Raw genomic sequence first — 14,817 nt, 5'->3', positions numbered from 1 at the left:
ACAAAAAACAAGAGCATGCATTGATTAATATGTCACCCAACAGAAGTTTGAACTTTTCCAAGATGACATATTTGTTTACTCTAATTACACTCTGAGCTTCAAAATGCAGCGTTTCCTTGTTTTGTTCACAAATGGAATATCAAAGGCGATGTAATCTCATGAACATGTGCTGTAAGTGTAAAAGTGATAACAGCATGGTGAGCTGGAGTAACAGAATCTAAAACTAAATCTAAAACAATGGCTGTGTGTGGATAAAACTCCTTCCTCCAGCTTGTGATCCTTCATTTAGTTAATTGCTGCAAGTATTTTAGTTTTCAACTCTGCCATAGAAGATTGGGCTGGTACCATTAGCCTCACAGCTGTGGCGGACCTCAGGGAAATCCTTGCAGATCAGCATGTTTACTTTAAGGGAATTCAACTGCACCTTTCACCTTTAAGTGTACGTCAGGGAAGAAATTACGCTTTCAGGAAACTTGTGTAAATACAGATTTATTAGGGATGAAAATGTTCCATGACAAACAAAAGAGGGGAAAAAACAAGTTCACAGTACATTTCATCAGTTCGTCTCCATAACATGGTGCACTGAAACGTTGTACAACTTTAAAAGCTCATTGTTGCCCTGCCTCTTTACAAAAATACTTTCCTTAAAAAGAAGAAGAAACACAACAGGCATAAGGGGGGAGGGATACTAGCAGAATTATCAAGATTTTCCATCACTTTTAATTTGCTCGATATCAGACAAAGAATGCATTTCCTTGTGGAAGCTAAGACGTGAGAACGATAGGCCCTCATGAGCACTAGTGACATGTGCAGCTCTACACTTGCACAATGAAGCAAACATGCTGGCAGCAAACTGAGGTCAGGTGGTTAAAAAAAATGCAACATAAACACAAAACAGAAGGCTATTGGTCCTGTGTTTGGTTGGAATTTGTCTGTCCTGATCCTGTGCTTGATTATGTAATAGGTGACTGGTCAGGTGAAGGTCCCGTGGAAAGGTATTGGCCATTTCATGGAGAGGTAGGACAGTTGTCAACATATCAGGTCCCAGGATGATACTATAACAACTAATGCATACAGTACTTGTAGATTACAAAGTGATGAAGACTGCTCACATATTAGTTCAAATTACGCCACAATATACATTCTTGCCAATTGATCTGCTGCAGCAGTGCAACCGCAGCAGAAAATAAATGGAGCACATTCAAACGTGACTCAGTTGTGACACAATAGGTAGAAAGTGGAAGCTGCCATCTTTTTTCGGTCTGTGATCTACTCAAGTGTTTTTTCATAACGCAAATCTTTCCAAATTCGAGGGGCCATTTGGCACTTTTTTTGTGTTTTGGACTTTAATAAAAGAAAGGAAGAAATAAAGATTTTAGAAGTACTTCATGATAACGGACACCTCATATCTGCTGGATCGTGGCAACAATTTTAATTAAATAACTGCTTAGTTGCTTAGACTCGACGCAACAAGGCCGACTGACATATGGCCCTACTTTACAAACCTTCATTTCACCGCAGAGCAATAATGAGGGCACGCATTGGAGTGGATGAGCCACATTCACTTAAAAGGAGAAAAACTAAACCTTCTTTACCATTAAGGCCAGCAGGATAGCATTTAGTGTACTGTAATATCTGAACCACACAGAAAGAAGAAACACATCTGGCTCAAACACATCATAAAAATCCAGTCGGCTATCAGAGTGTTTGTAAGAGTGAGACGGGCTTCACTAGCGTTCTGCACAGCTGTGGTGGCACACATAACGTTCAGATCCTTTTGGTTTATTGCATTGCTCATCTGACGGAAGAAGTCTGAATGGATTTTTTCTCAGCTGTTTTCTTGATGGAAGGTCACGAGATACACTCAAGTGAAAAGAGAAAAAGCAAAACAGCACTAAATACAGACATTTTCTAAAATAATTATTAGACCAAATACAAAAAAAATCTCCCAATACAGTATAAAACTGGAACTGAAATGTTGCACTATTCTGCCTTTTTCCCTTTTACTTGTACAGGGGAGAAAAAGAGCAGATCTATCAAAGGGAACACATGACTAAAACAAAACCAAATTGGGGGGAAAAAGGGGCGAGGAATCTTTACAGGGTGGTAAAATGTTAGCGCTTAAGTCTGTCATACCTCCTCTTGTGATTCACCATCATATTTTTTAAATTCCAATCCAAGTCTAATATTTCTTTTAGCTATTGGCTATTTTCTAAAACACCTTAACAGTGAAATGCATCATCTCTAACATCTTATCTACATTTGTGGCTGTTTTACATTAATATACGTCTCTGTAATGAAGATGACTCGCTGTCAGCTGCTCCCCTTATTAAACAGAAGACATGCAGAAAGTTGACAAACCCTTTCTTTAAGATCTAGAAATAAAAGAGTTGTGCATTACCTCATTAGGAAATGATAAATCTACATCATCTGCATTATTCAGCTCTGATTGCAAAAGCAAATTTGCTTTTATTTATAGATCACAGAAAGGGTTTGCAGAAAAGCTTTTACCCTATTAATCATCTTTGTTCACTTGGCTGCGTTACAAATTGGACAAAGATGAACTGAATGCTGGAATACTTTTGGAAAAACTAAGCCTTATTGTTGTCGTCCTTTCTCTCTCCATGTGTGTGCTCTCAGCGGAGGTGCCTGGTTGAGGCAGGGGGCACATTACTGGGACTCGCGGACCTTGGCTTGTAGGGCATCGCAAGTCTTCTTAGCATCGCCTAACAACATTGCAGTGTTGGGTTTGTAGAAGATGGGGTTGTCAACAGCTGCGTAACCCACACCCAGGGAGCGTTTCATCACAATCACCTATGGAAGGAGACAAATTCACACAGGCTGGTAAGCTTCTGATTGGACAACAAACAGATGACAAAACAGAAGAAAAAGTTTATAAGGACCATCTGCAAAAAGTGTTTTCCTCATCTTCTCCATTCAATCCCTCCATTAACAATGGTTGAGGCACTGCCGCACGACTTATAGCGCATAAATCTGCACCATGCCACGTGCATGGATCAAAATGGTAAAGGTTCAACTTGAATTTCTTGGAACGTCACAGTGAATCAAATCTGGCAACTAGGGAAGGAGGATCAAAAAACTTCTCATCTAACCATTAGAGATTAAAGTTGCTTTCTGTGTGATGCAATCTTTTTCAGGGTAAATCTACGGCACTATGGCTCTGGACTCAAAGGATTGTAGCTCCAATTAACACAGAATTATGGATGCTTGAATCTCTGAAATATTTGAATCCCCAATCTCTGACAGCAGATTTGGACGTCTGCAGAAAGCAAACTTTTGCAGGCAGGGGGATGATATTTTATTTACAGCCTCTCATATACAAGGAACATAATATCGTTTAAAACAGTCCAAATTAGGAGAATGGTTTGACAGATATTCAAGCTTATGGAAACAAAACAACAAACAAAACACATTTTCATTCAACTTCACTCTCATATTTCTCAGGTGTCAAATCCAAAATAATCTAAGGAAACTGAAATTTCTGTTGATACTGATATTTAAAAGTGGTGATGGTGTTCTCTCTTATTTTCCGACCACTATGAATTTTATGACAAAGAAAAAAATTGGAGGACTAAGCTGAAGTAGTTGTCTAGACAATGAAATTTCAAAATGGTCCATTAAACGAAATGTTGGTTGAAAAACGCTAAAAACACTCCAACTTTTACCCTTAGTTTCTTAGTAGGCAATTCCTAGTAAGAATGAGTCTCTGAGTCAAAGCCAAAGATTATTTAAATTATAAAAGTGGTGTGTGATGAAAGTGTAATTGAGCACTTAAAAAATAGTGATTTAAAATCTGTATGTGTGTCGCTGCATGTGCGGTTAGGTAGAATGTCCTGTTTTATTTCCTGTGTGGAAACTAGTGGGAGCACTGTATAAATCACAGATCTCTGATCAGTGCCAGTGGGATGCTCCAAATGTTGATATTCCACACGGACACAGTCTCAGTAATGAGATCAGGATGGGACTGCACCTGGAACTGCAACAGTCTGTAAGAGCCTGGGTTTATATGTCTATACATGTGTGTTTTTGTCTTCTTTAGGTTTGTGTGCGTCTTTAAATGAAGCAGGTCTGCAGGTGCAGACAGTCGAACTGTTAACGCTTCCATTTGTTCCTCTTCGTGTTTTTGTGCTTCAGGATAAATCTTATTATCACTCATGCATGCGCCAGATTTCTCACCTGCTTCGCCTTCCAGACTTCCAGCACGGGCATACCAGCGATGATGGAGTTGGGGTCTTCTTGGGCCGCTGAGTTAACTGTGTCATTGGCGCCAATCACCAGGACCAGGTCAGTTTCTGATAGGATGTACGAACACATCTCCATTATTTCACATCAATTTATTTATTTTTAGGTAAAATACCAAACACTTTACCCACTCATTTTTGTTTGTTCATTTAATACTGAAACATGGGACTATTATGCTCTGGGGATGCTTTAATGTGCCTGGAACTGTGAATCTCATCAGTGTGGAAGGAATCTGTGGGATAAACTGGAGGTCAAGACCCATTCCTGAAGATCATCACGTTTAAAGGCGTTTGAGAGAGTCACTAAATAAAAATGGGCTGGAATTGCTCAGAAGACATTTGTGAGACTTGTTAAAAATGAAAACAAGCGATTGCAGGCTGTTACCAACCAAAAAGGACACACAGCTGACCAACAGCTACTTTTAGCCCTGGTAGTTTTTATGAAATAACTTTGTTTCTGTGTGCAAACTAAAACTAATGTAAGCATCCAAAATAAAACTGGGATGCTTAGAAAGCTGTGTTAAAAATTCCTTGATCTGTTGTAACAGCACGTGGGCAATACTTTTGGTTTTCATGAGAGGGCCAATAATTCTGTTCTCACCTATGTAAGGCCTTTGAAGGTTTTCCAATAGAAGTCAAACTATCCTTTTAACCCTACATTCGTAAATATAAATGGGTCTGATTGTAAACTCTGTAAAAAGGCAGCAGCATTTATGGATGAATTAATGACAATGTACAGATTTTAAATGACAGAAATAACTAGTTCTCACCAGGGAAATCCTCATTGATCTCCTCCATTTCCAGGACAATGTCATACGGGACACCAGCTTCAGCCAACAGCACATTTAGCTGACCAGGCATGCGGCCAGCAACCGGGTGAATACCAAACCTGAGGGTGAAAAAAAATGCATTAAAATGAATACTTCAAATCAGTCCCACCTACTACAAACTTAGTTCGTAGTTCTTCTTGACTGCCATCAACTTCCTTAAATCAAAGAGAATTGGACAAATGGAGTTGATGAGTGTGATTACAGTCTGGTTCCACACAAACACACCTACTGCACTCCCCCACCAGTGTTATTTGTTGAGTGTGTTTCTGGGCATACACAGCTCTCAAACTCAATTAGCCATGTAATGTAATCATGGTAGGAAATTAGCACCAGCCACTGAATACTGGTGGCTGGTTCTCCTTTTCTGAAACCTTCCAATCACTTTGGCCACTATTTGGAGGTTTGATCTTTTATTTTTGTTTGATGAGCTTCGGCGGATACAGACAGCAGATGGCCCGCTGATTCTGGGGTGAATTAGCAAGTCAGTTTATGCCTTTTGTGTATTTCGATACGGTCTGCATGCACAGGACGACAGTGGGGAACACAGTAGTTTTGGTCTGGATGAGCAGAAGTTGTGGCCAAGTGTTATATTGCTAGTACCCTGTAAAAAGGAGGAGGCTGGATGAAAAAGACAAGCGGAAGAGGTGACAAAAGCAGGTACAAAGAGTAAGAAAATAAGTGACAAAAAAAGAGTTTTAATAATACAGAACAAAGTTTAAAAAATGAAAGAAAGAGATCAGAGTGAAGGAGGTTTTTTTCTGTTTTTCTCTGACCACCCACTTTCCTCTAATCAAGTACAAATGCTCTAAGCAATAGCAGCTGCAAGAGCCACGATCAAACGACAGAGGCAGGACAATTACACATGCTTCCACTGTACCTTGTCCTTCGCATCCTCTCTTTCGCATTTCCTTTTTTACCACACACACATGCCCACTACGTCTTGTTGCCCTTGTCAGTCTCCGCTTGTTGGTCATGTCCTTCGTAGTATAACTTTTACATTATGTATCGATATACCCAAACAGCTTCCAGTGCAGCTACCATTTTTAGATGGCTCATTTGAAGTCCAAATCTGACCACTTACACTCACCACCACACACGCACGCACTGCCCGTTATGTGATATCACCACAGACCTTAAACTTGTGCACAGCGAACATCGGCTTTAGCTCGAAACGGACCCAAATTTCCCGTAGAGGATCATCACTGGGACTGAGCCTCCAGCAGCTTTCGGTTAAAATGTTCTTCGTTTCCAATGCCAAAGGCAGCACATCAGGTGAGGAGTTAGACCAGGTGGTGTCTGAAGAAACTGGACTGTGGTGTGTGTCATCATGTGGTGGCACAGAGTGCACTCAAAACAAAGGAGGGTTTTGCTACAAATATAATTTTCGCTCATTTGATTTGCCTCAATGGAACTTCCAAAAATGGAAATCACTTAGAAGGATGGGACATTTTGATTTTGATGCACTAAAGGAGGTTCGGTGCCTCTCACTGAGGCACAAGTGAAAAGTAGATCTAAAAGTAGCAGCCATGTTGAAAATGACCTAGAGATGCTCAAGATTTACAACCCATAAAAATCCTGTTCATAAACAAAATTGATGGTATATTTTGTTGTCGTTTGGCAGCAGTTTATTTTGACAAATTAAATCTACTTTTAAAAAAGTCAACTTTATCATTCCTTTACCTGACACTCTTGCCCGCCTCTTTGAGCATCTTCACCAAGTCCGCAATGGGGTACTGGGCCTTTGCAGCACAGAGACCGTAACCTGAAATAGATTTCAAAGCAGTAACAGACAACAAAAATTAGATGATTATATATACCCAGCACAAACAAACCCTTTACATTTAGCCAAAACATATTTGTGGTTACAGCTATATAGCTTACAGAAAGCACATGCAGGAAAGGAGCGTAGCTAGAGTGAGGCAGCCAACACAGCGCCTGAATGTTTATTTGTAAAATCCCTTTCATCTCACTCAGTCTCTGTGACTGAAACAATCTTCTAATCTTCAAATCTAATTTCTGCAGTCTAATTACGCTGCTTTAATGACTCACCAATAATATAAATATTTTGAAAATGAACTGAATGACCAAAGAGTAAAAACAGAGTATTTTTTAACCCACTTTATTTCCTTGTAATATCCTGCTTTTGTCATTTTAAGATTTCTTACATAAATTCATGTTGACATTTAATGTCAATGTAGCATAAAACTCAATACACAGAGTACTTCTGCCTCCCAGCCTTGGATTTATCTCATGTTTGATAATAATTCTGGAGTATGCTACTTGATTTTTTCTTTTCTTTTTCTTTTTTTAAACTCACGCTGTTGCTCACACACACAAACACATGTCAAACGGTCCGGTGATGTTTACTAACCTTGTCACAACAACCAGTCAAAAACTTTCATGTTACAGCACACCAATCAAAATGACAGTTCTACTGGAGACAAACAGAGACCCCACCCCCCAAAAAATCTCCAGAAAATTGGTTGACCCACTGCCACCCAGCTCAAAAATGAAAAATGTAGCGCTTTTCACTTCTCTGCCTCCCTCTGTCAAAATTACTGTATCCCTCTGCGCTTCCAAAATTCTCAGTGGAGCTTCTCGTATAAGAACAACAAGTGGACCCAGGCCATGAAGACACGAGCCGGATGAATGCCAAGAATGCACCGTGTTTATCGGGGCAGTGTCTTAATCATTTCCACAGATGTCAGGCAAACTGACTGTGACAGCTTCAATTTAGAGGGAATTGGTGAAATGAAAACAAGGGCACTGACTGAAAGAGAAACAACACCAAACTACTGCTGCCTCACACAGCTCAACAAACCATGCATTTGGCTGATGTGAGTTATGCAGGCATAGCCATAAAAAATATTACTTCTATACTCTGGCTATTGTCATGTTTTAGCAATTAAATTTCCGATTGTTCTGCACATTTTAATGTACTGGGTTCTGTACAGCGACATATGAAGCGTTGTCTCCAGTGGAAACAGTCTGGCTGTATAAGTTTTACATTTACCTGTCATCACAGGTGACAAATGGCACATGTGCAGTGAAAAGGCCTTAAAACTATAAAACTACAGAGTTGAAAACAAATCTAAGATTAAGAATGTTTGAATGTTTAACACTAAGTGGAATTTTAGAAGCTTGCTGACATCCAGACTTTGCAACAAAGTCTGGATAGCTGATTGATGTTGTTTAAAACGGCCAATTATTCAACAGATTGTTTTATAATTTGTTTTAATGGATTTCAGTTCCCAGGACTGGGATCTTATTCACAAGTGATAGGAACATGGAGCACATGGAGTTGGACCGGCAGATCGGCGACGGTTTTAGCAGTAATTTCGGAGATGTAACAGAGTGTCACAGTGAAGAGAGAGTCAAGCCAAAAGGCAAAGCTTTCATTTAACAACTGATCTACGTCCCAACCCTCACCCATGATCATGAGATCTTTGTAATGACCAGAACACAAGCAGCCGAAATGCATTTCCCCCACTGGGTGGTTAGAATCAGCCTTAAAGAGAGAGTAAGGAGCCAAGACATCTGGATGTCACAGTGCCTCCAATTGGAGATTTTCTGGGCATGACAAACTTGAAGAAGATCCCAAAGTAGTACCAGAATTCACTGGTGAGATTATATTATCATATGGCCTGAGTAGAGTTTGAGATGGAGAACTGTGAGAGGGAGAAGAACATCTGGAATACCCTTGACTCACCTCGCCTGCTTTCAAGGTGAGTCAACTTCAGATAAGCGAACGATAATGATTTTAATCATCGTATTTGCGCTGGAATCTTTTCAAGTAGACTGATTCCTAATTATTCCTGATTGCTACTTATTAAAAGCTCATATTGTCCAGCATGTGTCCCTACTAGCTGGAAGCTGCCCAAAATGCCTGGTTTCAGCCAGTTTTTTCTACTCTTGAGTCTGTATGATGTCAAAGAGAGGAGATATCCTCCATATGATAATTTCAAGCACACATCTCTGGCCATTAGCACAGAAGCCCCACCCACCTGTTGGGTGGGGCTTCTGGATGCCACTCTCTCCATGGATCACCTCTTTTTCACTTGACCACGTGACCACTTTAATTTGCAATTCTTGTAAATTGCAGCGGTTTCCTCTGAAGACTTCATTTTTGTATACAGGCACTCAGCGCTGTGACTGGAATCACCAGTTTGCAGATTAGATGCCTTTGGTCTGTGTTTACATGTACCCACGTGAGCGAAACAACCCTTTGGAACTGCGAATGGTTAACAACAGTCTAGACGAGGGGACCGAAATGTCAGTGGGCCACACAATAATGAGTTTAGAGCAGCAGCTCCAAGGACAATCGTTATAGTCCAGGTGGGAGGTTCAGGCACATATCTAGACAAATATTGAAAACACGTGAAACAAAGAAAATCATATAGCTGGAACAAAGACTGGAACCCACTCTTTAACCCTGAAAAAGGAACTAGAAGCCAATTTGGAGTGTGGTATTTGAATTGTCAACAAAAAAACCAACATAGCCTCATTCCATCTAATTTCCCCCTTTGACCTTGCATACATAAGCTGCACTGCAGAATGTCTATTTACGAGCACTGACGACCACACAGAAACCTAACAGCGGGTTTACGTGTGTGTGCATGTGCTTTTGTGTGTGTTCGTGCGCGTGCGCTCCACCAGGACTTGTCAATTAACCCAGCAAAATGATGTAACACGGGTTAACAAAAGGTTAAATAAACAGAACACACTGTGCTAATGATGGCAAAAAAGAGACTGGCAAAGTCAAAGTACTGTATTTTTCCACTCACATAAAATCCTCAGTGTGAGTATAGGGTTGTGTGTGTATGTCTTACCTGGAGTGATGATTATGTTTTGGGCCTCTTTAATCATCTCGACAGTCTGATCCACATTGACTTCTGTGTGTGTCCCTGTGATCTCCATGGGCTTTCCTGTGCCGGTGGAAGATGTGCCGTAGCCTCCCAAGATCACATTAGCCAGTGAGCGATTCATGGCCTAGAGGAGGGGGGGAAATTAAGATACTTTCTTTCATATTTACTTTACACTAAACGCTGTTGTCTAAAACAAAACATGGCAATGAATTTCACACATTTGTGACCGGAATATTTAGAAAAGCCACTCCACAGTCTTGCTATAATGGAAAAGTTAAGAGTCCCTCCTGGTGGACAGATAAGGAAAAACCACATTAAACTATCTGCTACATGAGATGCTGAGTCTGTGCTCCACTCACCACACACATAATATATGACAAAATGGCTCCAGATGACCCGATGAGAGCTCCGACGATGGTCAGCAGGTTGTTGTTGAGAAGGAAGCCCTCGGCACACAGGGCCCAGCCTGAGTAACTGTTGAGTACGGTGATTACCACCGGCATGTCAGCACCTCCAATAGCTGCTGTCAGTGTTACACCCTGGAAGAAAGGAGTAGGAAATGTGTGGTTAAACCCACTCCTGTGATCATCTTAAGTATTCGTTAGAGCAGCAAAATTGAGAGCAGCTATGAGCTCAACTGACAGACACGTTTGCTGACGTTGTCGAATGATATTGGCCGCGATTTTTGCATATATGTTGTCCAGTATGTGCCAATATTAGAACTTTGTGCTGCGAACATACAGCAGCGCAGCAGCGGAGTTCTTAAATCATCACTGCAAATTCCTCCAACACAATCAGGAGTTGAGTAGCTAAAACTGGCACAAAGGCCCCTGACGTTTCTTGTCTATATCAGATATTATGAAGCCAGTGCAGCAGCTCCATAATGTAGTGGTTTACACATTTACCTAACAAACAAAACATCTCGGGTTTGACTCTGGGAGGAGACACAAATCCCTTTGGGACTGCATTAAGAAGAGCATCTGGTATAAAAAACCAAAAATACCCCAGAACAGATATGGACCCACCCACCGAGGTGACAAAGTAGCAGCTGAAAGTAGCTTTAATGCGTTGCTCAGCAACCACATACCAACAGGCTACAATGACCCATTTGTGGTGTGTATACACCTGTAACACCTTGAAAAAAAGCATTGTGTCATTTTAATTCCAGGGCAATGATATCTAATTTCTAACCACAAAACTTTCATTATGCATGACATATTATGACATCATAAGCCGCCACCGAACAACAGACCAAACAATCCTGTAGCGTGTGTGAGTGCCAAAACTTGGGCTCTGTCGTGTCAACTCTACACTTAGTCCTCACTCTGAGTGTATAGAGCCGAGCCCTGCACATTCCTGCTCCGTGATACTGCACATGAACTTGGTGCTTTATTGAAACAGAGCAGAGCAGGATCCAGTGTGACTTTTACAGTTTATACAGAGATTGGTACACAATGAAAACATCTCTGTCCTTCCTCAGCAGTGTGCACACAGAGCAAGACTAATGTTTCTTTCTTTTACTTCCCTTGGTAGGTGCTAATCCATAAAATCCGACTGTCAAAATACAACTAATAATTTGTTAGGTTAATGTCTGAATGTTACAATGTTAGGATTAAGGTTAAGTAATGTAATATATGCAATAGTCGCACTCTAGTGTTGAGACACTCACATTCAAACAAAACCTTACAAACTTTTAAATATACTAGAATGAAACTCCTGTCCACTTAGTGTTTTGTAATAATTAAATAAACAACATTTTATTTTCAAAGGATAAAAACATCATCCTAGTTTTAGACATATTTTTCACAATCAAATTTTTCTTGTCCTCCATTCCCGCTATCATCTGAACAGCTTTCGTTTAATAAGAGCCAACTGTAGTTACGAAAGCCTCAGCAGGATCCAGAAGTGTTAAGAAACGCACACATGTACAGTAGATGATGCATTATACTGTATTTGAACGACTGATTAGAGGACAGAAATATAAAACAGACTGTGAAATGATATCCATCAACCTTCTCCAGGGACATGCTAATGTTTTTAGGGGGATTGGCACGTGTAAAAACTGAAACTCCAACACGCGGCTGTGCATAAAATTTCTTCCGTTTTTAACATGTACTGCCTGGCTTCACTTAATGTATAAAGTACTCAGCATCAGTAAATGAAACTTTGAAGGCCTAAAGACTCTCTAAAGAGAACAATTATCACTTTCCTTTATTATTTACACTGTAAAACGCTTCTCTATAGATCCTAAGTCTAACTTCATAGAATATAACTATTGCTAATTGTAAATCTAAAGACTGTCAGTAAAAAATAGATTTAAAAGTAGGTGGGGTTGTTGTTTATTGTTATTGTTCACTGTCACATGCTTAACATTTGACACTGCTATGGAGAAATGCCTGCATTGAAGATGTCTGTCTCTGATTTCTACAGAATTTCAAACGTTAAGCTTAACGACAGTGGAGAATATTAACCCAGCAGTTTGGCCACTGCCAACTCTCTGCTCCATTCTGAATTTCTGGGCAGCTACTGTTTCCTGTGCAAAAAGCCTCCTGACATTTATGAGCAAATCCCTTCGTTTTGTCTCTTTTCTACACCTCTCTGGCATCATTTCTCTTGACTTCTTTATGCCCTTTCACCACTCGTGAAAATTTTTACCATCATGTCCAGTCTGTCGGTATGAAATAACTTCTCAATCTGTGATTTTTAAGAGCGAAAAAACAGACTTCATACATAAACACAGCATACCATGACAGCAGAGAGAGCAGACACTGATCCGAGACAGGTGATGCCTGTGGTGTAACTTGGATCCAGCATGTAGGGAATCATCCCACCGACACTTGCTGCCATAAGAGTGGCATTCAGGGCGTGACGACCGGGGAGCATCAGAGGAGCGCTGTTCAACATACCTGCATGTGGAGAAAAGTGGTGAGAACAAAAAAAAAAAAATCTGTTAGGTGTACACTCAAACTCCTAGCAGTAGCTTTTTTTTGTATGTGTGACATTTATCATTTTAGATTTCTTCCTTCGCAACCACCACTTGAGACTTGTCATTAACTGAATGCCATGTAGATGCATAATTTGTCCTTATGAAACACTTTCAGTCAACATGGAAATTACAGTGTGATTACAAGGACTGGAGCCAGCACATGAACCTGATGAACTGGGCTTCTTTTTTAACGCTTCACAGCTAGCAGCGGTGACACGAAGCAGCAGACTTCCTTATGTGGATAAACACAGTATGATCAAGCTGGCAGCAAAGTGTGCATATGTGTGTCTGTGCATATAGTCGATGCAGGTTAGAGTTAAGTTTGTTAATCAATAAAGATAACATTTTTTTTCTTTGATCATTTTTCACCTCCAAATGTCAAAAAATAATTGCAGGTCAGTTAACTGGTCATGTTTAGGAAAAACAATCGCAAATAAAACTTTACCATACATATGAAATATAATAATAATAATAATAATAATAATAATAATAATAATAATAATGGATTGCATTTATATAGCACTTTTCGGGGCCCTCAAAGCGCTTTACAATTCCACTATTCATTCACTCTCACATTCACACACTGGTGGAGGCAGCTACAGTTGTAGCCACAGCTGCCCTGGGGCAGACTGACAGAAGCGAGGGAGGTAGGTGAAGTGTCTTGCCCAAGGACACAACGACCGAGACTGTCTGAGCCGGGGCTCAAACCGGCAACCTTCCGATTACAAGACGAACTGCCAACTCGATCGTGGCTCAATCATCTCAATTATAACAAAAACAAGAAGTGAGTTAAACGAATTGCAGTATTCAGACAGGAACTAGAAACTAAAGATGGATGGAGCTGCCGTGATGGCACCTGGTCTCAACAGTAACGCTTTGGACTTTTATAGTCAGAAGGTACCTGAAGAAAACAGTTCCAAGTTCTCTTATCTAGCAAGTATGGTTAGTAAGTTGCAATGCACACATGTCTGCTTATCTGAAACAACACAGCAATAACAAAATACAAGAATTCACTCACTGAAGCTAAAACACAAACTTCCTAGATGGTCTGTACCACACTGTAATCCACATCACTTGTTCCTACCAAACAGCAAAAGCATGGCTGAGAAGTCTAGTTCAGTAAATCTGAGTAGCAGGTGTGAAACCTAGCTTCAAGCTATCTGCATCTACACTCTGTGTTGGCACATCTGCCAAAGAAACCACATCCCTAACTTTTGGCCTTAACAGTATCTAAACGGATTCACTCAGTACAAAGTTGTTATGAAGCGGGAAACTATCCATAATGGACCAAACTGTTGTAAGCTGGGCATTTTAACATGGAAGTCTCTGGAGACTGAGGTGGTTTAGGAGCAGCCTCAAGTGGCCAGTAAGAGAACTGTACTTTTTGGCACTTCCATACCAGCTTCATTTTTCAGGCATTGAGGTTGCCACCCATAATTAAGACTTCTTATTAACTTAAACAAGGAGTTTACTTTTGCTTATATAGTGTTTATGCTAAGCAAAGCTCAATGACTCCCAGCTCCAGTTGAAGAATTAATGCAGAGACTCGAGATTGGCAGTGATCTTCTAATCTGGCTCTTGGAAAAAAAGTAAAGAAAGAGCACATCTGAGCTTAAAAAATATTTTTCTAAAAAGAGCTTTGCAAAATTAACATTAACTGTAGCTTTACAGATCACAGCTGACCCAGATCCATGGTTTTCCTAATATGTATCGTGCACCTAAAAGTAGCATCTCATGATGGACTGTATCTGCCTCCTCTCTGGCAACCAGGATGATCAAAAGTGTAATAAATATGCTTTATAATAACATGTCAGCATTATTCCAAAGTGTGCCTGTACATCAGCAAGTGTAAATGTTTCTTTTCCATTCAATAT

The 14,817-nt window shown here is 40.2% G+C and overlaps 1 protein-coding gene across 1 annotated transcript in view; it reads right to left on the bottom strand.

The window, feature by feature from the left end:
• Window positions 1-473: 473 nt before the first annotated feature.
• The window catches only part of nnt (nicotinamide nucleotide transhydrogenase), a 36,227-nt gene continuing 21,883 nt past the window's right edge, over window positions 474-14,817 (bottom strand). Inside the window, exons 16-22 of the mRNA XM_086300554.1 lie at window positions 12,703-12,863; window positions 10,317-10,496; window positions 9,922-10,081; window positions 6,773-6,854; window positions 5,033-5,151; window positions 4,198-4,313; window positions 474-2,814 (exon numbers count right to left, since the gene is read on the bottom strand). Coding sequence (XP_086156680.1) covers window positions 2,671-2,814; window positions 4,198-4,313; window positions 5,033-5,151; window positions 6,773-6,854; window positions 9,922-10,081; window positions 10,317-10,496; window positions 12,703-12,863 — 962 coding nt within the window. The 3' untranslated portion in view covers window positions 474-2,670. The remainder of the gene's footprint in view (window positions 2,815-4,197; window positions 4,314-5,032; window positions 5,152-6,772; window positions 6,855-9,921; window positions 10,082-10,316; window positions 10,497-12,702; window positions 12,864-14,817) is intronic.

This window comes from Aulonocara sp. 'chitande type north' Nkhata Bay, linkage group LG7 (assembly GCF_057382095.1).
Source record: "Aulonocara sp. 'chitande type north' Nkhata Bay isolate Kocher_YH1m ecotype deep benthic linkage group LG7, A_spYH_male_GT1.1, whole genome shotgun sequence".
Taxonomy (NCBI): domain Eukaryota; kingdom Metazoa; phylum Chordata; class Actinopteri; order Cichliformes; family Cichlidae; genus Aulonocara; species Aulonocara sp. 'chitande type north' Nkhata Bay.
This window is presented reverse-complemented; position numbering and strand designations above follow the sequence as displayed.